Source organism: Taudactylus pleione, unplaced genomic scaffold (genome assembly GCF_031769625.1).
Source record: "Taudactylus pleione unplaced genomic scaffold, aTauple2 ptg002133l, whole genome shotgun sequence".
Classification (NCBI taxonomy): domain Eukaryota; kingdom Metazoa; phylum Chordata; class Amphibia; order Anura; family Myobatrachidae; genus Taudactylus; species Taudactylus pleione.
This window is the reverse complement of record NW_028286527.1, coordinates 98,561-124,689: the sequence shown is the minus strand read 5'-3', so window position 1 is coordinate 124,689 and position 26,129 is coordinate 98,561. Positions and strand designations below refer to the sequence as shown.

Genomic DNA, 26,129 nt, shown 5'->3' with positions numbered 1-26,129 from the left:
GGAACACAGACGGGACCTGGATCGCTCAGAGCAGCTGTGAGGAACACAGACGGGACCTGGATCGCTCAGAGCAGCTGTGAGAAACACAGACGGGACCTGGATCGCTCAGAGCAGGTGTGAGGAACACAGACGGGACCTGGATCGCTCAGAGCAGGTGTGAGGAACACAGACGGGACCTGGATCGCTCAGAGCAGGTGTGAGGAACACAGACGGGACCTGGATCGCTCAGAGAAGGTGTGAGGAACACAGACGGGACCTGGATCGCTCAGAGCAGCTGTGAGGAACACAGACGGGACCTGGATCGCTCAGAGCAGCTGTGAGGAACACAGACGGGACCTGGATCGCTCAGAGCAGCTGTGAGGAACACAGACGGGACCTGGATCGCTCAGAGCAGCTGTGAGGAACACAGACGGGACCTGGATCGCTCAGAGCAGCTGTGAGGAACACAGACGGGACCTGGATCGCTCAGAGCAGCTGTGAGGAACACAGACGGGACCTGGATCGCTCAGAGCAGCTGTGAGGAACACAGACGGGACCTGGATCGCTCAGAGCAGCTGTGAGGAACACAGACGGGACCTGGATCGCTCAGAGCAGCTGTGAGGAACACAGACGGGACCTGGATCGCTCAGAGCAGCTGTGAGGAACACAGACGGGACCTGGATCGCTCAGAGCAGCTGTGAGGAACACAGACGGGACCTGGATCGCTCAGAGCAGCTGTGAGGAACACAGACGGGACCTGGATCGCTCAGAGCAGCTGTGAGGAACACAGACGGGACCTGGATCGCTCAGAGCAGCTGTGAGGAACACAGACGGGACCTGGATCGCTCAGAGCAGCTGTGAGGAACACAGACGGGACCTGGATCGCTCAGAGCAGCTGTGAGGAACACAGACGGGACCTGGATCGCTCAGAGCAGCTGTGAGGAACACAGACGGGACCTGGATCGCTCAGAGCAGCTGTGAGGAACACAGACGGGACCTGGATCGCTCAGAGCAGCTGTGAGGAACACAGACGGGACCTGGATCGCTCAGAGCAGCTGTGAGGAACACAGACGGGACCTGGATCGCTCAGAGCAGCTGTGAGGAACACAGACGGGACCTGGATCGCTCAGAGCAGCTGTGAGGAACACAGACGGGACCTGGATAGCTCAGAGAAAACTATCCTGGATAATACAAAATGGAGATCTCAGAGAGACAATAATGTTTCTCTTACTACAGAGACAATGTGGCTGATTCAGAGGTGGGTGCAGAAGAGCCTGCAGCTGGTTTATTTCCATGTAACATATGTGCCATAGGAGGTTTTAGGGATTTTTGCGCAGGAACAAGAAAAAATTGTTGAACATCATCAACATTGAGTAAAGAGGCTAGAGGCTGGAGGCTAGAGGCTGGAGGCTGGAGGCTAGAGGGAAGAGGCAGCAGGGAAGAGGATGGAGGGAAGAGGATGGAGGGAGGATGCTGGAAAGAAGTTACTGGAAGGAAGAGACCGTAGGGAAGAGACAAGAAGGAAAATACTGAGAAGATACTGGACAAAAGATACTGGAATTAAAATACTGAAGGTAAGATACTGGAGAGAAGATACTGGAAGGAAGATGTGCCACCACCGAAAATTTGAACAGCAAGATATAATAAGCAATCTTTTGGATCAAGTCTTCAATAAGGCACACATTCATCTCCTCAGCCAGGGATTACCCTTTTCTCTTACATATAAAATGGGGCATAGCCAATGGGACGTATCCAATGGGAAGGCCATCTACAGCTGTTTGCAATAAAACTATTATTACACCAGTTCCACTCTAATAGAGAACACAGCACAAATCTAACAGCAAGGACCCTAGCAATGTCCAGGCATGCTCCACTGGTGAATCAGTGCTGGGAACAGGGACCTAGTGTGGAAACCAATTTAAGCTACAAAGAAAGAAGAAAAAAAAGAAGAAAAAAATATCTATATTGTATCCAGAATTTACCATTTGTCCACCGGTTACTGTTATCATGGATGTTATCTCCAAGGAACTGGACTCATTACAGCCACAACATCTAGGAGGAGCTGAACATCTAAGATCTAACAAAGGGAAGAAACCTCAGCTGTGTAAGAAATATAAGGATGGAAAAATATTATCATGAAGCCATCCAGAAAGGCTGGGAAAGCGGTACTATGGCCAACAACAATGTATAATAGGGAAGTAGCGAGAGAAACCTCTATGTGTAAGCGGCTATGAGGAACCCTACCAATAACTATATACGGACACAAGTTGGCAGCAGAGGCCATCAGAGCAGGGACAATGTATAATAGGGAAGCAGCGAGACAGACCTCTATGATGTAAGTGGCTATGAGGAACCCTACCAATAACTATACATGGACACAAGGTGGCAGCAGAGGCCATCAGAGCAGAGACAATGTATAATACGGAAGCAGCGAGAGAAACCTCTATGATGTAAGCAGCTATGAGGAACCCTACCAATAACTATACACGGACACAAGGTGGCAGCAGAGGCCATCAGAGCAGAGACAATGTATAATATGGAAGCAGCGAGAGAAACCTCTATGATGTAAGTAGTTAAGAGGAACCCTACCAATAACTTTGCATAGACACAAGGTGGCAGCAGAGGCCATCAGACCAAGGACAATACTCAGACCACTAGCAGCATTAGATACATATAGCCTTCCCGCTAGGCTGTTTTAGCGGGGCGCGGCGCCCTGCCCTCCTTTTGGAGGGCAAAAAGCACCCTGCCCTCCAGGAGGAGGGCAAAAAGCGCCCTGCCCTCACAGCCCGCGGGAGCCGTTCTCACCCGCGGGACGCAGTGTCCCGCGGGTGGAGAAACATGCGGTGACTCGGTCACCGCCTGAGAATAGACGCCGGGCGCATGCGCCCGGCATCTATTCTCCCTCTCTGCAGCGCTTGGGGGCTGCCCGGCATGTCCGTAAGCGCCGGTCACGCCCCCAAGTATGACGAAAAGGGGAGGCGTCATATAGACACTCCCCCTTTTCTTGACCACACCCCCTTTTCGGGCGCGCGCCTTCGCCGCGCGCACTACATTGCCCTCTCTGGCTCCGGCGCCCTGCCTGCCGCCGGAGCTAGAGGGAACACTATACATACACACAGAACGTGCTCACCAGGCAGCCCTTATCCCGTCAGGTACAGGCAATCTCGCTGAGAAAGCCAGCGTATGCCGTGATAAACATCTGAGACTACATAGGACTAAGCTTCCTTCCCATGTAACCAGCAGCTCTGATGGCCTCACCAGATGGGATGATACCAGGGGTATGGGGTCTGTCTATACCAGCACTAATCCGGACGCTGGTATACAGGCAGTGACATACTTCCTCACAACAGGCAGCGTCATTATCAGTTATACTATATATACCCAATTCTCCTCCGGTATGGCGGGGGGAGGCTCCAATGGGGGTCTATATGCTGTTATTCCAGGAGACAAATATAACAGGTTTCATGGTTCTAGACAAATGTGACTCTTCTCTAAGACAGAGGCTACATCCCCCTACCCCTAATACACACAGGACGGGGCTGTTAGAAAAATCAGGGATGTATTATACCGGGGGTTGGGGGAGTTAAACTACAGGGTCTCTCTTACCACTAAGGTGTGTGGGTGTATGTGGGGGAATAATATTAATGGGATCTATTACCACTGGGGGGGGGCCTATTGTCAATGGAAGGTGGTAGGTAATTTTTAAATGGGGGCCTATGGACATAGAAGGGTCACCCCTTGGGCATATTTTTTTTTTTTAAATAAAATATTTCAATTCCTTTTTTTAAAATATATTTTGCATACGCATGTTTGTCAGCTCACAAACGGGTTACAGTGGTGGCATCTGAATTGGAGTTTCGGAGCGAAAGCAGTGATTACATACATGTTATAATCACTTTATAATATAAAGTGTGATTGGTCCACAAGTGCTGGTAATTATATATACACAGAATGTTCCTTTTTCTCTACTTTTCATTTCAAGATTCTTACAGGAACTTCTTCTACATTCTCCAACAGATTAAAAGAACAACAAATAAACCTCATCAATGGTAATTACCGGCACTTTTCATAAACACCAGCTGGACTGACCACTCACCTTATACAGTGAGATGAGGACATCAAAAGGTTTCTTTCAGGCTTTCATATCCTTCACCAGCATAAGATTTGTTATACACTCAACTCTCTATAGGTCATGCACTCACCTATATATAATATGTTGCATTCATCAAAAGGTGTCATTAATCGGGTCCCCCACATTGGATGACAGGTTATACTCACCAAGAATAGAATTATAGTCCTTGTTATTCCTAAAGTCAATGCAAGTTGATTTTTTTTCATCCAGTTCAGGAAAAAGGCAAGATCTGGTTTTCGGCACGTGGTTGTTCCTTGTTGTGTCCAGGACACCACTATATGATAATAATACCACATATCAGTGTGTGCCGGGAGCTGTGTTATTCCCCCTCATATATCACTGTACAGTCCCCTCTCCCCTATATAATAATAATACCACATATCAGTGTGCGCCGGGAGCTGTTATTCCCCCTCATATATCACTCTACAGTCCCCTCTACCTATATAATAATAATACCACATATCAGTATGTGCTGGGAGTTGTGATATTACCCCTCATATATCACTGTACAGTCCCCTCTCCCCTATATAATAATACCACATATCAGTGTGTGCTGGGAGCTTTGTTATTCTCCCTCATATCACTGTACGGTCCCCTCTCCCCTATATAATAATAACAACACATATCAGTGTGTGCTGGGAGCTGTGTTATTCCCCCTCATATATCACTGTACAGTCCCCTCTACCCTATATAATAATAATACCACATATCAGTGTGTGCTGGGAGCTGTGTTATTCCCCCTCATATCACTGTACGGTCCCTTCTTCCCTATATAACAATAATACCACATATCAGTGTGTGCTGGGAGCTGTGTAATTCCCCCTCATATATCACTGTAAGGTCCCCTCTCCCCTATATAATAATGATACCACATATCCGTGTGTGCTGGGAGCTGTGTTATTAGTAATAACACAGCTCCCAGCACACACTGATATGTGGTATTATTATATAGGGGGGAGGGGACTGTGCAATGATATATGAGGGGTAATAACTTATTACCCCTCATATATCAGTGCACAGTCCCCTCCCCCCTATATAATAATACCACATATCAGTGTGTGCTGGGAGCTATGTTATTCCCCTCATATATCACTGTACAGTCCCTTATCCCCTATATAATAATAATACCACATATCAGTGTGTGCTGGGAGCTGTGTTATTCCCCCTCATATATCACTGTAAGGTCCCCTCCCCCTATATAATAATAATACCACATATCAGTGTGTGCTGGGAGCTGTGTTATTCCCCCTCATATATCACTGTACAGTCCCCTCTCCCCTATATAATACTAATATAATATATACAGGACACGTTACCTGGCTCTGGCTGTATCAGGAATGTCTATGACAAAATGGCAGCTAAAGCCCCTGTGGCCCCGCCCCCTCTGCTCTGTGACTGGGAGACTATAAGAATATGGCCGCCGGTCACCGTACATGAGGACACCATTAGACTATACAGCTGTTACTCTAGTGATGAAGCTGTGAGCGGCAGGTGCAGGGGGTCTTCTGGTTACAGGACGTCCTTCCTACTTTGTGCCGCCTGATTGGCTACTCTCTGCTGCCAATCACCGCACTGAGGGGAATGAGAGGAGGGCGCTCGTTACGATAAAGGGGCGGGGCTGACAGTAGCCATAGCTACATGGACATGAGAGGGACGGGGCGTGGTTTTCATGAGGGGCGTTCCTCCTATAACTTCCGGGTGAAGTGGCAGCAGGTAATGGTGGTTACTTATTATACATATTGATCAGATTGTTGCCCTCTTAGGACACAGGTGGATCAGACTCTAGTGTTACATATGATAAAGGTGGAGCAGTCCCTGATTTAAATATGATAAAGGTGGTGCTGACTCTGGTGTTACATATAATACAGGTGGAGCAGACCCTGGTGTTACATATGATAAAGGTGGTGCAGACCTTGATGTTACATATAATACAGGTGGAGCAGACCCTGGTGTTACATACTATATAGGTGGAGCCGACGCTGGTGTTAAATAATATATAGGTGGAGCAGACTGTGGTGTTATGTATAAAACAGGTGGAGCTTACCCTGGTGTTACATATAATACAAGTGGAGCAGACCTTGGTGTTCTCTATAAAACAGTTGGAGCAGACCCTGGTGTTATCTATAATACAGGTGGAGCAGACCCTGGTGTTATCTATAAAACAGTTGGAGCAGACCATGTTGTTACATATAATACTGGCGAAGCAGACCCTGGTGTTACATATTATATAGGTTGAGCAGACCCTGGTGTTATGTATAAAACAGGTGGAGCTTACCGTGGTGTTACATATAATATAGGTGGAACAGACCATGGTGTTCCATATACAGGTGGAGCAGACACTAGTGTTACATATGATACAGGTAGAGCAGACCCTGGTGTTACATATGATAAAGGTGGTGCAGACCTTGATGTTACATATACAGGTGGAGCAGACCCTGGTGTTACATACTATATAGGTGGAGCCGACGCTGGTGTTAAATAATATATAGGTGGAGCAGACTGTGGTGTTATGTATAAAACAGGTGGAGCTTACCCTGGTGTTACATATAATACAGGTGGAGCAGACCTTGGTGTTATCTATAAAACAGTTGGAGCAGACCCTAGTGTCACATATAATACAGATGGAGCAGTCTCTGCTCGGTGGGTAACAGATTAAAGAGAAAGGGAGGTGTCCGACACACTCAGACCCCCCCATACAGAATAATTGTCATCACCCTGTTTGGAGCTTCCTCTGCTCCCCGCACTTTCTCTCTTACTATCCTGTGTGTAGGGACCAGAGTTTCCCAGCGCCAATCCTCAGGGAGCCATAACAGTGCATGTTTTCCAGGTCTCCTCACAGAATCCCCAGTGAGATCATTAGCACCTGTTAGGGATCCCTGGGGCCTGAAAATGGGAAGCACTGCTCTAGGTCATCAGTGTGTAAGTGATTATCTTCCAAGAAATGCTTCAGCCTCTCCCATGTGCCACATAAACATGGCTGGCAGGATTGTCACATATTGGACGTACATCCTACAGTGGTAGGCTAACTGTGGTTTCCAGCATGACAGGGCATGCTGGGACTTAACGTGGCCACACACGGTACGATATTATGCACGATCTGTCTGTTTTCAACTCATCGGAGCGACAGATCGTGCATAATATGTGCAACTCGTGAGTGTCCACTGACGATTATTATACCGATGCGCGTACCCGTGGGTTGTACATCGTATCGTCAGATCTTACCTCTGCAGGTAAGATTTGCCAGTCTCGTCCATGATCCGCCGGCATATAGTTTAGTGTTTATGCTTGAACGATCTGTCGTTCGGATTCGCACGAATCAGTGCGATCCGTGCTGCAAGCAGTTGTGATAAAAGACACAGGTGCAGGGGTGGATCAGTGAGATCCGTATGTACATCTGTTATAAAAAAATTAATACATAGCCCCTCCAGAGCACAACCAGCCCTGGGGTCCCCTGTATTTAACAACCAGCACAGGGCTTTTTAGACAAAGTCCTGGTTGTCAAAATACAGGGGACAGAAGTTTGTAAGGGTCCCCTGTATTTAGCACAACCAGCACTGGCCTCAGCCGAGCCGGTCAAATTTTGGAAATACGGGACAACAGCATGAGAGGTCCCCTGTATTATTCATAACCAGCACAGGACCCTTTCTAGCGGGGCAGTAATGTCACAAGGGGAATCCTTTCACCTAGTTTCCCGGCCAAAGCATTACTCCTGACCGCTAGTCTGCCCAGGCCGGGGATCCCTGGGGATGTGGAGACTCCCAAATAATGGGTCCCCCTCTTAAGGGCACCCCAGGCCTAGGCTGATTGCCCGGAGCTATCCCCGGCACCCCTGGAGAGGGGGGTGACGTATCGATTGTGTAGTGTGGTGTAAAAAAAAGATGAGATAATATTGTCTTTTGCAGGTGAACTACAGTTCCCAACAAGCCTCCCCCGCATGCTGGTACTTGTAGAACCGCACGTACCACCATGCGGAGCATTACGGGCCTGCTGGTACCTATAGTTCCACTGCAAAATAAATATTAAAGTAAAGACATTACACACACCCCGTGAAAGTACAACTTTATTAAAGCATACATGCACACACACATTCACACACTCACTATCGCACATACTCACTTGCTATTCCTGAAGCCATTCACGTCCACTTGTCCAAGTAGAAATTCACCAATACCTGTAAAAAAAAATAAAAAAATGCCATACTCACCTCTTCCTATGCGTGGATCATGTCCTCTTCGAGCCATGTAGGCATTCAGGGTTTTGGCAAAAATAAAAGTCGCAATTACCCAGACCACCGAACTTAGGGCCTGATTCAGACCCGCTTGCGGTGGTGATGTCAGTGGGAGTGCTCTCGGCTCTGATGGAGCCAAAAGCACTCCAGGGCTTGTGGCAACGAGACCCTACCACAAGGGTCTCATCGCAAGCCCGATGGTCGCGATGGTCTTGACCATCGCGACCATCTTTTTGGCCACTTGCTATAGCTGTGGGTGGTCACCCACAGCTATATGAGCGGCCAGGAGGCCGCTCCAAAAATTAAGAAGGACGGCCCTGATTCAGAGCAAGCGCTCTGTCAGAGCGTCCGGCTCTGAATCAGGGCCTTAGTACCGGTCTCTAAGGGCGGTACTACCCGAATGATGGCTCAGTGGCGGGATTTCACTATAGAAATCCCGGTGCTGAGCTCTCATTGGCTAAGAGAGGCAAGCCTTCCGCCTCTCAGCCAACGAGCGTTTCCCATCATTGACGTCAATGGTGAGAACTGCTCATTGGCTGAGAGACTGAAGGACTTTATTTTTAGTTTTCACTTTGTATTAATTTTTTTTAACACAGATGCATGGACGGAACTCACTGATCTCCCTGATACATCCATGTATCTGTGTCTTAGTGAATTTTAATTTTTTTTTACAAAGATGCTTGTAGCACAGATCTCCCTGATCGCGCACAATCTAATGATATGCAGATCGTTACATCGTGCACAATAGATCTTGTGTCACATTGTGCATCGTGTCCTGGAGTGCCAGGGAGCTGCCGGGGAGAGTTCAAGGTAAATCGCTAATGAGATTGTATCGTTACCTCCATCGTTCTGTTTCCTTACAGCTGCGGAGTCACAGACTGTATAACATGCTGACACTCAGTAATAATTACAGATGTGGGAGCAGAGATAATAATATGGGTGATTGTACACAAGTTGTCCAGATATTAGGAGACAGAGGAATAGGGCAGTAGTGGGGAGAGAGGCTGGGCTGGCAGATGTAGTGCGCTATCGTAGGGCGTATAAAATAACGTTCAGGCTGTGTGTATATGAATTTCATGTATGTTCACAAACTTTGTTTGAGCCACAAAATTATTGAAAATATTGTATAAAATTACCTGCAGGCTGTGTTTAGATTTAGGTCTCATTCCTAGTGTTCACTCTAGGTCCGGCGGCAGGCAGGGGTGTGCCCAGCACTTACGGACATGCCGGGCAGCCCCAAGCGCTGCGGTCACTGTGAATGCATGCGGGGCGCATGCGCCCGACATCCATTTACCCGCAGTGACTGCTGCACCACCGTCTTCACCACCCACGGGACACTGTGACCCGCAGGTGGAGACGGAACCCGCAGACTGTCTCAGCGGGGAGCCATGCGCTGGAGGGCAGGGTGCTTTCTGCCCATAAAAAATAGGGCAGAACGCGGCGTCCCGCTGAAACAACCTAGGGGGAACTTATTATTATTATATTATATTAATTATTATAATTATTATTTCCAATATCCAAAATACCCCTGGTCCCAAGCATTTTGGATATGGGAAACTCAATCTGTAGTAATGATCAGTGTGTATCAGGGTGTGTGATATCATTGTGACCTCGGAGAAGAGAGAAGGACTTAATGGTCACTCAGTGTTACCTGATTGAATGTGTTACATATATTCTGTAATATTTATTATAATTATTAAACTTATTCCAGGACACGTGAAGAACCGGAGAGTCTTTGACAGAGGTAACGTGAGGGTGAGACGTGTCCTGTATAACTCACTGATCACTGAGGATGGACACTGACAGGAGTCGCATGACTGAGAGGATACTAAATCTCACCCTGGAGATCATCTACCTGCTGACTGGGGAGGTGAGAGGGTCTGGGGGTGTCAGTGACGTCACTTACAGTATATCTATAGTAATAATACAGGGACATGACTGGGGAGGTGAGGGGATCTGGGAGTGTCACAGTGACATCACTTATATCTATAGTAATAATACAGGGACATGACTGGGGAGGTGAGGGGATCTCGGAGTGTAAGTACTGATATTTAGTATCTCCCCCAATTCACAGGATTACACAGTAGTTAAAAAGACATCCAGTGATTGTGAGACACCCAGCAGCCGTCCCTGTATGTCGGAGGGGCTGAGCAAGACCCAGAACCCCATCACGGTGTCTCCAACTCTCTCACTGTTACATGAGAGACACAATGACCAGAAGATCCTGAAACTCACCAACAAGATCATTCAGCTGCTGACTGGAGAGGTGACTGCTGGGAATGGGACATTATACAGTAACACCAGGGGATGTGTCTGGGTGATGACTGTATCATTGTGTGTGTCAGGTTCCTATAAGGTGTCAGGATGTCACTGTCTATGTCTCCATGCAGGAGGGGGAGTATATAGAGGAACACAGGGGTCACAAGGGAAAGCAGGTGCACATCACATATATATATATATAATGTACAGTACTCAGTAATTTTGTGTCTCCTACAGATGGACCCAGTAACAAAAATACCCCAGAGAGATGTCCCCGTCCTCTTTATTCAAAGGATTGTACAAAGGCGAATCACAGGACCCCACACCAGCATCAGGTAGATGAGATTTAGGGTCGCTCCAAATACTAAAGTGACTTTATATGATCTATAGAGAATCTGTGTGTCTATTACACTGATATTATATTGTGTAATCTCAAGTAATGACATCAGACATTATGCAATTTTTTATTCTCTGATTTAATTAGGGTGAATATCTGAATAATATTAAGATAAATGATAAAGAGGGAGAAGAGACATATGTGACTGATATGAAGGCAGAAGATACAGAGGGTAAAGAAGAGGCATACGAGAGGGGTGATCAGCTGTGTAAGGAGGAGGAAATCCCTACAGATATCAGCAAAGGTGAGTAATAAACAATTACTGAAAAGAGTCACATATACTCCTTGTTCAGTCACTACAACAATCTCTTATCCTACACCCTCATCTGTCACTACAAATTAATAATGAAAATGTATCTGCCCTGTGGGGTAGTCAGGAGCCATTAGTCCCTATTATACTATTGCTCCCCCCCCTCACATCATGTCACTGTGTGTTACCAGCCCAGAGATCTGACCAGTCTCCTCCCCACACTCTCTGGTGTATCTCGTACATCAGGAGCCATCAGCCCCTATTATACTCCTGCTCTCCCCCTCACATCATGTCACTGTGTGTTACCAGCCCAGAGATCTGACCAGTCTCCTCCCCACTCTCTCTGGTGTATCTCATACATCAGGAGCCATCAGCCCCTATTATACTCCTGCTCTCCTCCTCACATCATGTCACTGTGTGTTACCAGCCCAGAGATCTGACCAGTCTCCTCCTCACACTCTCTGGTGTATCTCATACATCAGGAGCCATCAGCCCCTATTATACTCCTGCTCTCCTCCTCACATCATGTCACTGTGTGTTACCAGCCCAGAGATCTGACCAGTCTCCTCCCCACACTCTCTGGTGTATCTCATACATCAGGATCCATCAGCTCTGTACTGTTGTGCTTTAATTGCTGACCTGTCTGTTTTTTGCTCTGCTCTTCTGCTGTCTTCCTCCTCTTGCTTTTGTCAATCTCTTTCCTGCACCATTCCCCTACCCTGTCCTGCTGCCTCCCCCGCTCTGTGCCCTGCACCATTCCCCTACCCTGTCCTGCTGCCTCCCCCGCTCTGTGCCCTGCACCATTCCCCTACCCTGTCCTGCTGCCTCCCTCGCTCTGTGCCCTGCACCATTCCCCTACCCTGTCCTGCTGCCTCCTCCACTCTGTGCCCTGCACCATTCCCCTACCCTGTCCTGCTGCCTCCCCCGCTCTGTGCCCTGCACCATTCCCCTACCCTGTCCTGCTGCCTCCTCCACTCTGTGCCCTGTTCCATTCCCCTACACTGTCCTGCTGCCCCCCCCGCTCTGTGCCGCCATAATTCTGTGTTGCTCTGTCCTATCGCTCTCCTTCCCTCTCAGCGGTTATATACAGTGACTCATTACCCTAATTTAGTAACATGACTCTGGTGGGGCTACTCTCCCTGAGGATGACCAGAGGACCATACAGAAGCTGCTTTTACTACATATATATCCACCTGGAGAACTTTGTGTAGTGTGGACGCAGTTGTTGGTAATTAGCCCACAAGTTTCCCATGTGTATGTGTGAGGGTGATCTAGATGGGTATTGTGGTTCACCAACGTCGCTGGCTAATGAGGCTTCCTGCTCTGTGATGATGGCTAGGGAACGTTACCAAGCAAAGTCTGCATTTGCGGGTAGATATACATTGGTGATGTACCATCTGCCTGTCCTTGGGTCTAGGACATGTGCCGATAATGTGCTTGTGCCATTTTATGCCAATATTTTATCTGTTCATTGTGAGTCTCATTTGTAGTTTGTACATTTGTTAATGTAATAATGTGGTCATAGTTTGTACCTGAATATTAAGCATCTTTATTCATAATAGTTACACGGTGGTGTAGTGGTTAGCATTGCTATCTCTTCACACTAAAGTCATGAGTATGATTCAAAACCAAGGTGCTATATGTGTGGAGTTTGTATGTGTTCCCTCCAACCCTCCAAAAATCATACTAGTACGTTGATTGGCTTCTGACACAAATTAACCCTAGTGTGTGTATATGTGTGTCCATGTGGTAGGGAATTTAGATTGTAAGCTCCACTGGGACATGGACTGATGTGAGTGACTAAATATTCTCTGTAAGGTGCTTCTCAGTGTGTCTGTGCTATATAATGTGCTTCTCAGTATGTCTGTGCTATATAAAGAGCTTCTCAGTATGCCTGTGCTATATAAAGTGCTTCTCAGTGTGTCTGTGCTATATAAAGTGCTTCTCAGTATGTATGCGCTATATAAAGTGCTTCTCAGTATGCCTGTGCTATATAAAGTGCTTCTCAGTGTGTCTGTGCTATATAAAGTGCTTCTCAGTGTGTATGCGCTATATAAAGAGCTTCTCAGTATGTCTGTGCTATATAAAGTGCTTCTCAGTATGTCTGTGCTATATAAAGAGCTTCTCAGTATGTCTGTGCTATATAAAGTGCTTCTCAGTATGTCTGTGCTATATAAAGTGCTTCTCAGCATGTCTGTGCTATATAAAGTGCTTCTCAGTATGTCTGTGCTATATAAAGTGCTTCTCAGTATGCCTGTGCTATATAAAGTGCTTCTCAGTATGCCTGTGCTATATAAAGTGCTGCTCAGTGTGTCTGCGCTATATAAAGTGCTTCTCTGTATGTCTGTGCTATATAAAGTGCTGCTCAGTGTGTATGCGCTATATAAAGTGCTTCTCAGTATGTATGTGCTATATAAAGAGCTTCTCAGTATGTCTGTGCTATATAAAGTGCTTCTCAGTATGTCTGTGCTATATAAAGTGCTTCTCAGTATGTCTGTGCTATATAAAGTGCTTCTCAGTATGTCTGTGCTATATAAAGAGCTTCTCAGTATGTCTGTGCTATATAAAGTGCTTCTCAGTGTGTCTGTGCTATATAAAGAGCTTCTCAGTATGTCTGTGCTATATAAAGTGCTTCTCAGTGTGTCTGTGCTATATAAAGTGCTTCTCAGTGTGTCTGTGCTATATAAAGCTCTTCTCAGTATGTCTGTGCTATATAAAGTGCTGCTCAGTGTGTCTGTGCTATATAAAGTGCTTCTCAGTGTGTCTGTGCTATATAAAGCTCTTCTCAGTATGTCTGTGCTATATAAAGTGCTGCTCAGTGTGTCTGTGCTATATAAAGTGCTGCTCAGTGTGTCTGTGCTATATAAAGCTCTTCTCAGTATGTCTGTGCTATATAAAGTGCTTCTCAGTATGTCTGTGCTATATAAAGTGCTTCTCAGTATGTCTGTGCTATATAAAGTGCTTCTCAGTGTATCTGTGCTATATAAAGAGCTTCTCAGTATGTCTGTGCTATATAAAGAGCTTCTCAGTGTGTCTGTGCTATATAAAGTGCTTCTCAGTATGCCTGTGCTATATAAAGTGCTGCTCAGTGTGTCTGCGCTATATAAAGTGCTTCTCTGTATGTCTGTGCTATATAAAGTGCTTCTCAGTGTGTCTGTGCTATATAAAGCTCTTCTCAGTATATCTGTGCTATATAAAGTGCTTCTCAGTGTGTCTGTGCTATATAAAGAGCTTCTCAGTGTGTCTGTGCTATATAAAGTGCTTCTCAGTGTGTCTGTGCTATATAAAGTGCTTCTCAGTATGTCTGTGCTATATAAAGTGCTTCTCAGTATGTCTGTGCTATATAAAGAACTGTGAGCAATAATACACAAGTGGAGTCAGAATTCAAAATTCCTCTAACGGATGAGGATTGGATTTCATTATTCTCAAATCTTTTTAAAATGTCCAAATTTCTAAATCACACTGAAATGATATTTAAATTAATGTGTGGTCTATATCATACCCCAGCTAATGACACAAAATATGGCCTGAAACTTCTAAATTTTGTTGGAGAAATTGTGGATCCGAGGGCACACTTGTGCATATTTTTTGGTCTTGTCCTTTCCTGAGCTCTCTTTGGTCAGATGTTTTTAAGTTAATTACTCAGGTCACCTCGGAGACTCTACCACAACTCCCAGAAATTGCTTCTTTACTGTATTCCCTCCTTCAGTACAAGCCCACAACAAATATGTTATTGGGCATATTTTTATTGCCACAAGAGCGGTGATAGCACAATATTGGAAAATATCTGATCCTCCTCTTTTATTGAAAATAAGGTCCAGTGTGAAAAGACGTTTTGAAATAGAAACCTTTAGCCTTAAATACTCCACTTCTACCTCATCCCCTCTGATTAAATAGTGCTCATGGTCTGATTTCTATGAATCTAAAGCTGGCCATCCACTATACAATTTTCTGTCAGATATCTGGCTGGTTGGAATGAAAACCTGGTAATGTATGGGAGCAAATGACAATCGTCCATTTGCTAACATACACTGGAAAATAGCCAAAAATAGTTGTTTAGACAAATTGGTTACTACACATAAATTTAACCAATTTGAACATTTTTTTTTGTCCTTTTTTCAGTGTTTAAAACCTTATGATCGACTGTCATTTGCTCCCATACATTACCAGGTTTTCATTCCAATCAGCCAGATTGGACAGATATCCGATAGAAAATTGTATAGTGGATGGCCAGCTTCGAGGGTTCGAGGGTTTCATCTTAAATCTACTTAAATCTCCTTGGTAACTTTAAATTTATGAGCATTTTCCTTGATGTTTGATTATTATTCCCTTTTTATGTATGTTTGTTTATTTGAACTGTCTTTTTTTATAAAAAAATATTTTATTTTGTGATATATTTTGTTTTGTAGATTGTGGAATTATATTACTATATATATTTGTACATGGTTCTTTATGATCGGTATTGTAAACAAACTTTTCTATAATAAAAATGATTTGAAGTGGGGAGCCGGTATCCAGATTACTGGTACTAGACATTCAAATTTGGATGCGGCACATAAAGAAGGCAAAGCCTATATGAGAGCTTTTAGCATCTGTCACCAATTAGACATTGTTGTTGCGTCTTTTCCATTGAAATTAGTGTATTGTAGCTGTAGAATTTCTGGCTAACTGCAGAATGCGATCAGAAGTCTATTCTGTAAGTTTTGTTACTTTCATCTGGAGAATACAAAAAAAAAATGACAAAAAACTGTGGAATAATAATACAGTTATTGTATTTCCAGCAGATGGACGCACAAGCAGGAATGACTTGGAGGGACATCTCATCTTGTCTACAGATATTAAAGTAGAAGACATCACACAGGAATCTCCAGGAGATAATCCCGTTATGTTAAATACACATCCAGTACCTCACAGTGCAGCTATATTATCTGATCCCTCTAATCACGAGGACTGTTCTAATACGCCAATTTTTGTTATACATAGTGCAGCTCATACACCTATTAAAATATTTCCCTGTTCTGAGTGTGGGAAATGTTTTACACAGAAATCCGCTCTTGTTACACATCAGAGAAGTCACACAGGTGAGAAACCATTTCCATGCTCTGAGTGTGGGAAATGTTTTAGAAACAAATCGGGTCTTAATGTACACGAGAGAACTCACACAGGTGAGAGGCTATTTCCATGCTCTGAGTGTGGGAAATGTTTTACAAACAAATCACATCTTGTTACACATCAGAGATGTCACACAGGTGAGAAACCATTTCCATGTTCTGAGTGTGGGAAATGTTTTACACAGAATTCAGCATTTGTTAGACATAAGAGAAATCACACTGGTGAGAGGCCATTTCCATGTTCTGAGTGTGGGAAATGGTTTACATATAAATCAGATTTTGTTACACATAAGAGATGTCACACAGGGGAGAAACCATTTTCATGCTCGGAGTGTGGAAAATGTTTTATACAGAAGTCACATCTTGGTAGACATCAGCTGTCACACAGGTGAAAAGCTTTTCTATGAGCTGATACAAAACAGGGTTGTAGCAACACTCCAGTCACCCAGTATTTTAACATTTTAAGTTAGCCTTCTGCAGATATTTCGGATGTGTGTCACTGATCTAAAAAGAGGGGGGATGTGCCGCACTAGGGAAATCAAAAACAACAATAAATAATTCATATAGGACTTGATAAAGATGCATTAAAATAAATGTATAGTATTTAATATGAACACTCCCAGGAGCTGTGCCGTCAGGAGGAGATCTTGATGTTCTAACTGAATTCGCTCCACCGAGATGGTTTAAACCAGGGGTCAGGGAACTGTTTTACCTTTTACCCCAAAATCTATTTAGCTATGCCGATGTTACCCCCTTGATTTGAAAGGAAGGAAATCCAATTGTAGTACCCACATATAATGCCCCTGTAGCAGTGCCCCCATAGTTATGCCCCTGTAGCAGTGCCCCCATAGTTATGCCCCTGTAGCAGTGCCCCATAGTTATGCCCCTGTAGCAGTGCCCCCATAGTTATGCCCCTGTAGTGCCGCTTGTACAAAAAAAAAAAAAACACCTTAATCCCCGCTCCTGCGTCCGCCGCAGTCCTGTTCGCTCAGCTGCTCCTCGGAACTATGGGAGAGACGACATGACGTCTCTCCCATAGTGCGCATGGAGAGAGGCGGAAGCTGGAGTTCAGAAGAGAACTCCGGCTAACGCGGCGCCCGCTAGTAATAACATCTCAGCGGGCGTCCGGCTTAGAGCCTCCCTGCGGTGCCGGGCTGGAGGTCACTGACGCCGGGTGTAGCGGGTGCGCCGCTGCACCCGGCGCCAATGACCTCCATTCCCGGGGGTGATGGATGGACAGCCGTGCATGCAATGATTCATATGCATACCTGGCTGTCTGTCCATTACCCCCAGGAATTTCAGTTTTACCCCAAGTGGGGTAATTTACCCCTGTTCCCCGGCCACTGGTTTAAACGAATCAATCAAACTCTGATATCTCTGTCCAGATTGACAAGAACCCCTTCACCTAGTCCTACCGACCACCTAGATATTTGTTATACTCCTTTGTATGACTCCACTTATGTGATTTTCTACCTTTTTGTTTATTCGTGTGTATATATATATATATATATATATATGTATGTTTATGTATTAGGGGTGAGCGGGTTCGGTTCTACACGGTTCCGTTCGGGTGTTTTTACCGAATCTTATTGGCTATCCAAAACTCGTGACACCTGAAACCCAATAAGATTCGGTAAAAACACCCGAACGGAACCGAGTAGAACCGAACCCGCTCACTATATATATATATATATATATATATAATTAGTGGTGATAGGGGTTGTCTCTCACCTGAATTACAAAGAACGGAAAATAGAAAGCGTTGCCACACAGTTAATATAGAATTTTTTTTTGTAATTTGATTCTTATAGATATTGCCAGCTATTTTAGCACATATTATTGATCAATATTTATGAACAGATATAGATACAGCAATAATTAAAACAAATTTCTGAGAATTACTAAAAATTATGACTTATTTGTATTGTACCTTCATTTATAAATACACCTAAACTCAGGCGGCCACATGTATCCCTTATTCTGATGAAAGAAACACCCCTAGCATACTGTAACTTCTGGGTAATGGTCACAGCTTTGTTAAATGTATCCACAGTGTTAATTGCAACTTTGTGTTACAATGATTAGTATTTGTTACCCTAGTTGTTTCTCACTTAGCAACATGACAAGAAACGGATACTCGTGTGTCAGTGTGTTTTGACACTACAGGATTTCTCTGCTGTGTTTAGTAATACAGTTCTCCACAGTCAATTTCAGAACATGGTTTTTAAACTTTCTTTTTATATAGGTCCTTTCAACACAGGAGATTTGACGGTGGAAAAAAATCAAGTCCTTAGTATCCAATAGCTTGTATTCTCACAACACGTATTTTTCCTTCTGATCTAAATAGCACTGTTATACAGCTGTCTGTATTTAATTAGATCTAGGGAGATACAACATTATATCCTCATAATGCTACTTATATTACACCAGTCAGACAGACTTTCCAGCTGTTTCCAAACGTCTCCTGTAACAGTTTACCTGCATATAAATCTGCACTAAATTTAAAACGTAGCTTTTTAGGCTGAATAAAACCAATGGAGACTCAGTCATAGGAAGTTAATCCTGCTAACAAACGAGTCCTTAGTACTCGTTAAAAAGTACATGCATACTTTTTTTTTAAAAAATCATGGCCATGAAAAAATTTTTATTTACCGTATCTTCCTTCACCGTCCGCTCTGTACCCTCTGTATTCCGGCTGCTTCCACAGTTTTGACAGCCGGACCTCCTGGGGACAGGGAGTCCCAGGGACGTGAAATATGGCCAGCTGGTATTTTAGTGGCAAATGGGATAATCTGTATATTGTGCCACTTGTATGTTCTCTCTCCCCTCTCCTCACTGTCGGCTGCGTATCCTCTGAAGCTATGCGCTTTGCGGCTGCTTTACAATTTGGACAGCCGGACCACAGAGGGAGACGGGATCTAAAAGTCTTGAGTGCGGTCAGCTGGTATCTCCGTAGCAGATAAATAGTAAGCATAAAAACGCGTTTCTCCGCCTCTGCCAAATGTTGGTGGCTTCCTCAGCATTAATTGCCCACATTCTGGTGGAATCAGCTTCCTCCAAGGGAGGCTGGAGTGAAACCTGTGCGTTCTGCATTAGCAGTGTAGGTGTGGAAATCCAGGTTTTCACATTCACACAGACCCAGTTGGAGCACAGGAAGCGTTGAATACTCCCACACACCTGAAGCTCCTTGCTCCTGATGCCGGACAAACTGCCCAGGCGATAGGCCCGGGTGGTGGTTAACATTAGGGTGCCAGGACCTGGAAGGTCCACAGATATTGTAACTGCTGACGCTTAAGCACATGGAGCGCTGGGACATTTTTTATGTTTATTTGCTTATTTTCTGTAATGTGAGGGAACTGGTGATTTCGGCGAGCATCAGCGGAGTGAGCGCTGAACCCAGGACTGCAGTCGGAGACATTGGGGACGCAGGAAAGGTGGCTCCCCACAGGCCGCTGACGGAGGGGAACCACGTGACAGTCTGTATCTCCGGCGGTGGAGACCTGCTGGAGGCCGCTGTTGTGATGAACCAGGTAAACTGCTTCCCCCACTAGACCACCGAGACATTGCGGTATCTTGGCAGCCAGGGACGGTAATGGCGGCGCCCATGTATATGTCAGTGCGCCCGGTGGATCCATACAGCCTAGGGGAGGTATGCACTTCTCCACGACCCCAGACGCTGGTCCAGAGTCGAGATTTCCAGCGTCTGGGTTGCTCCTCCCTGTATATGAGACAGCCAGAGACCACTCTCGGGTGCTCTCTGTGACTATGAATCTCAGGAGGTTTGGTCAGTCTCCCTGTATACCTCTTAGGTGGCCAGGTTATACAGAGCTTGATATCCTACTTGGCCTTGTGTGCTGTTTTTAGTTGACTAAGAGCTTATTACATATATATATTATATATTTTTGCATTGCATGTGACTTGTGAAATCTGCATGTTAAACTGTCTTTTTCTCGAATGACTCAGTTATAGCTATCACTGCTGTTTCTCAAACCCTCTGCTACAGGTGTGTGGGTTATTTGGGGTGTGAAACACTGTCACATTGTATTATATTACTTTGCATAACATTAAGGATATTGTTATGTCCAAAGAAAGTGAGAAGCAGGAGGTGAAAGCCCCTTTGCTGGTTTCATGTATGGCCTGAAAGGCGGGGTTATCTCAGGATTTCAAACAGAATGGATTATGTGGTCACTGATACAAGGAGTCAAATCTACCAGCTTCTGGTCAGGAACCCCCATGGGCTTCCTTCTCCCAGTTAATGGTACAGGTTGTGGACCGGTTATCTGCTCCTACGCCGGCCCCTACTATGGGGTACGCTCAGCAGCATGTTTATGCCTCCTATGCATCTTTCCTGGAGGGACATTTATGCCCACTCAGGTCAGAGTATGGCTTCATCCCCTGCTCTGTTGCAGCAAGCGCTGCAAGCAGCTAGGCTTGTACAGCCTAAAACCAGAAAGCAGTCTGCTTCCTCCTATACTCTATGGAATCCTACCTATCCATAAACCTCTAAAGTCGCTGTTTAGCGTTGCACACGATAATAATTGTAGACCAGTCAAATTGTGGGTCCAAAGCACAAAAGTGATATTATTCAACAAAAAGAAATAATACACGCTTTGATCTAGACAATGAGCGCAAGTACAATTATCATACAAGGTTACAGCCAAATACATACGCTGGCACCCTGGTAGCAGGTCCCAGCCGATCAATCCTGACGGCTGTGGTCATCAAACGGGTAATGACTGCTGACCTAGCCATTGCGCAAACATATATACTCTTCCAAGGTGTATCAACACAATGGGGACAGATAAACACTATTCCATTGGTTCTTATTCCAGCTTGATCTTGTCATTGGACAGTTCATATAGTGTCATTAGGGGGATGGCTTGGTCTTGGAGCTGTTTCTTTGTGTCGTTTTACCGCTGCATAATTAATTAAAAGTAACCCCTTTAATGCATACATACATTTCCCACTCTAATTTCATACGATGATCCATATTTCGGGAACAGACTATGCGGCTTCCTCGTTGTCAGAACCGGAAGCGTGCAAAGGAACAGAGCATCAGTTGGATACTAAACATGATATGTTTACATTGCTCTATGCCTTAGATATCAAATATATGCATTTGATATTATAACTTATATTTCTAACATAAACCATATTGTGCAGGGACCCTTTATCAATGTAAATATGTGTATATGATTGTGGTCGCTAATGTGTGTCTGTATTTAAAACTGAGTATAAGGCCATCAATGTGTATATACTTAAGTAAGATCATGCGCATCCACATGTACTTAAATGGGTATATAGGCACCTATCAATGTGTTTTTATATTTATATGAGAGTATGCGTTGTGCGTCTATAGTGCAAAAAGATACACAATGTGTTGGGGAAGTGTACAGCGCAAGTTTGCGCTGTACATGATTATGTTAACAATTGCTACGGTGCAAACGTGCGTTCGCATAATAGCGTCTGTGAGATCGTCTATGTGTGCATCTATAGTAAAGTGTGCGTCAGTAAGGTTAAGGGGAACGCAATTCTGCACACTGGATTGCACAGTCGCAGAGTATCGTCCAATTTGCTCTTAATACAACCATTGATGATGTGATCGGCAGATAAAAATCTGCAAATGATCACAACCATTTATTCAACTTCAACAGTCCACCCTTTGATAGCCAATTCACATGCTACCACAACCTGTCTTTAAATCAGTTTAGTCATGCATGAAAATATACCGTTTAACGTTACTATGGTATGACACAGTCTGGTCATTTGAACCATCAAAATAATGCGTCTCCAGGAGGGTAGAACAACCCTTATACGGCATCTGCGGATCCATAAGGGATCATTGGCAGGATGTGGGAACTTATTTAACCTAAAAAGGAAGTTTGGAAGGGGGAATTGGGACAGCATTATCTAGGGTGTTTTAAATAACATCAACAATATATTTATGCATAGCCAAACAAATCTAGATTACATTGTCATACAGTACATTCTAATTCAGGGTTGTAATACAGTTCTTCCTTAACCTCGGTATCCATATCATCGCTGCTCACCACTATCATCTCAATTGATGGGGCCCTCCCTGATGGAGGCACTGATGAGGACATCACTACCTCTGACGTGGGTGGAGCTGCATGTGTGTGTGATGGTGGAAGATTTAACATTTGGGCTGCAAGGGAAATGGCGGACATAACAACAGGTTCATCATCTGCATTATAAACATTTTCCTTATAGTTACTCAGGATAGGGTACAAGTTGCTTATTATATTTTTATGATTTTTAAATTTGGCTGTACCTTCACCGTCATCCGCATAAGGTGGTGGAGGTGCACCTGCACCACCAGCATTACTCTTGATAATGCTACCTTGCTGTGCGTGCGCGCTTCCTGGCGTCACACCGATGCCGCTATTCTGCATTGCGTGTATGCTTCCCTGCGTCGTGGCCACAGCGCAAGTTTGCGCCGTGTGCACACTGCTAAGCCATGTGTTGCCCTCATGCTGCCACAACTTAAAACAATCATTATTTTCTACTCTTTTACTCAGGGATTTCACCATACAGATACCATCCCTCACATTGTTCAATATCTCCACATCAAAACTTCCAACTCTAGGAAAAGGTTTAACACACTTCCTGGTCATCTTAACCCATACATCGCAATGTGCAACTGCATCTGCACCGTGCTTTGTATACATTATATGTCTTGCCGACCCCATCGGCCCTCTCAAAAGCAACGCATCATCGACCATTCCCAAGGACTGTAACTCCCATCTGGGAAAAACGTCTAAAACAGCTTAGGTAATGTGGACCGGTAAACAATTAAAAGCTAACGTTTACGCACTCCTTTCCCACTGTACACACTCAGCTAGTGTACAACAGGAAGATTTGGATAGTCAAACACAAAGTAACCCTATCCTTGAGAGAACACACAGTACCTCTACAAACAAATAATCCCTTCTCGGATACTTTCCATTGCTAGCATGTAAGAGTTCCAATAACCCCTCCCCTTTTCAGTGATTTCACCCACTGCTACTCAATTCACAATCACGATATGCCACAACCGTGCGGTTCAATTACAAATCTCAACAACCCTAACTGATCGCTGAACTTTACAATCACACTGAGAGCCGAACGAAACCCACCCTGTTTTCTATTCAAGGTACAAAATCACTGTCCTTGCTGCAATACACCTGCCGTGTGTACAAATCTAGGGAACACACAGTACCGCCTAGAAGTTAAATAGGGAATACAAAGTATCGCCTATTTCCACAACACAATATACGTATATCAAACACTCATTCGGCGCAGAATAGAAACACTTTATCCCAGGTATAGCAGTATGATTAGAAGACTTAGAACAATGTAATCACGCTAACAATACAACAGTGCAAATTAAAACAATTTGTTTGACCAAGCAGCAGCACTCCCGGAAACACGTGTACGCTATTGTGCTAATTACCCTCTAACGCAAAAACTTTAAACAATGAAAGAAAACAACTTTTCCTCCTTTGTCCCTAGATTCTAATCACCGCTCCTTGACCTCCAACGATATATGGACAACGGTCTCTCAGCAACCAAGTGGTAGCAGGTTTTCAAAGGCATATGCGTCTTTGCCTGCTTATGGTGCCTTATCCACCCTTTTGGTGAGGGACTGCTAACCGTGTGTTTATCGTGTAAGTAGTAGCGTGATCTCACTTGACGAAGCCCCCAACTACTGAATCCTACATATCTCTAAACCTCTACAGTTGCTGTTTAGCGTTGCACACAATAATAATTGCAGACCAGCCCATTTGTGGTCCAAAGTACAAAAAGTTATATTATTCAACAAAAAGAAATACACGCTTTGATCTAGACAATGAGCGTAAATACAATTATCATATAAGGTTACAGCCAAATACATACGCTTGCGCCCTGATACCAGGTCCCAGCCGATCAATCCAGACGTCTGTGGTCATCAAACAGGTAACGACTACTGGCCTAGTCCATTGCGCAAACATGTATACTCTTACAAGATGTATCAACATGACAAACGCTGTTCTGTTCTCCAGCTGTTCTGGAATTGAGCCCAGTGTCTAAAAGCACAAGCCCTCTGCCAACTACTGTGCAGTACCTGGTGTATGGTGAGGGACCAGTGCCAATCAGCTATCATCTATGAGGTGTGGCAGCAGCATATCAATGCATACAGAGCAGTAGGTGGTTCCAGGTGGTGACGTAGATGCCTGGGAGAAGCGTCTCCAAGCACTGATGTAGTTTAGTGGCAGCATGTTACCTGTCCATGGCACAGTGGGCAGAGTCAGTAACAGGTGGTTAATGATGGTAAGAGGGAATCCCTAATACTCCAAGATCCAGTCTGATCAAGGTAATCTGTGATCACTTGGTGAGTGGAGGTCATCTGGTCACAGACACAGATATCGGTGGCATAGCATATGGTCTCACTGTATGGTAATGCACTTATTTTCTCAATGATTATATGAGAGTGATGTATAATATGTAACTTTCCCAGCTCCCTCACCTCTCTGGACTCCAAATACTTGTCTTCATAAATTATATCAACTGTGTCTCCAAGACTTCCCAATTTTTGAAACAGAAAAAAAACAGAGAGCATCTTGTGAAGTCATTTTATTATAAAAAAGTACACAAAATCATACCAATCATATATAAAATACAAAACAATAACAGCATACAATAAGTCTTTGTTAGTCTGCCTACCATATTTAGGCTATTGCAAGCACATAAAGAATATAAACCAGTACAATGTTATACCCTGGGACTTTGGTTATACTATGCTGCCTCTGCCAGCCAACCTCTGGAAAGTAGCTTGTTGTAATAGAGAATCACCCTCACCTACCGACTCATTTCAACCACTATTGTAATGGTCAAAGCTTTGACAACTAGCATAGTGGGTGAAACGCGTTGGGTTCTTTTTTACAAATATTAGGCCTTCATTGGAGATTTCCTATTTGCTATTCAAGGGGGTAGACATGACTCTAGCTTAATACAGTCAAACAGTACATCTTACACAATGAATGGACAATTCTTATTGTAGTGCAACTATGGTGCTGAGTGTGTTTAACAGTAAATAGAACTGAAGCAATTAATTTTTTTTCATAACCAGACCAAAAGCCATCAGGTTCCTGTATCCAAGGTCCTCTCAGCACCAATTATTGTGTCCAATATGTAAATGACCAGAGATGTCATCAATTAAACAAATATCCTTCACTTTCTGAATCAGGTACAAAGAGGTGAGAGAGGTTCTATGTACTAACCAGGGGAAATAATCTGATCACCCTGAGGACTGAAGAATTACAGAAAAGAGCATAAACTCTGCTTTATTACTGTCATCTCTTCCTTTATCTCTCTAATAATACAGCTCATCCCCTATTTATGTATTATATCATTGGTGAGAAGACCCCAGGACTATGGTTATTATGTGCCATGTGTGTGTGCACGTTCTTATCTCATGTGTATTCATGTCCCTGCACATCTGCTTTTCTATACAGCTGGAAGGTAGAAAATAAGCCCCAATTACAGGATAGACTGAGGCTCAACCTGCACCACTAATAAGCACGTCTATAATATGGTGTTATAATTTTTATTATTATTTTGATTTATTTTATTTAGAGATTCATATAGTATTATGTATTTTATTTTTTCTTTATTAACTCATCTATATAGACATTATATCTAACCAAATAACCTTTAACCAAGTACTTGAACTGTTGTTCCCTTTCATATGCACTAATTATTGATTGACATAAGACAGGTGTTGACCTGCAAGT

General features: G+C 44.2%; 1 protein-coding gene across 1 annotated transcript in view; it reads left to right on the top strand.

The window, feature by feature from the left end:
* The window catches only part of LOC148435660 (uncharacterized), a 149,681-nt gene that overhangs the window by 81,136 nt on the left and 42,416 nt on the right, over window positions 1-26,129 (top strand). The window contains exons 12-16 of the mRNA XM_088465680.1: window positions 3,972-4,028; window positions 10,051-10,083; window positions 10,836-10,933; window positions 11,083-11,239; window positions 16,027-16,722. Of these exons, the coding sequence (XP_088321806.1) occupies window positions 3,972-4,028; window positions 10,051-10,083; window positions 10,836-10,933; window positions 11,083-11,239; window positions 16,027-16,722 (1,041 nt within the window). The remainder of the gene's footprint in view (window positions 1-3,971; window positions 4,029-10,050; window positions 10,084-10,835; window positions 10,934-11,082; window positions 11,240-16,026; window positions 16,723-26,129) is intronic.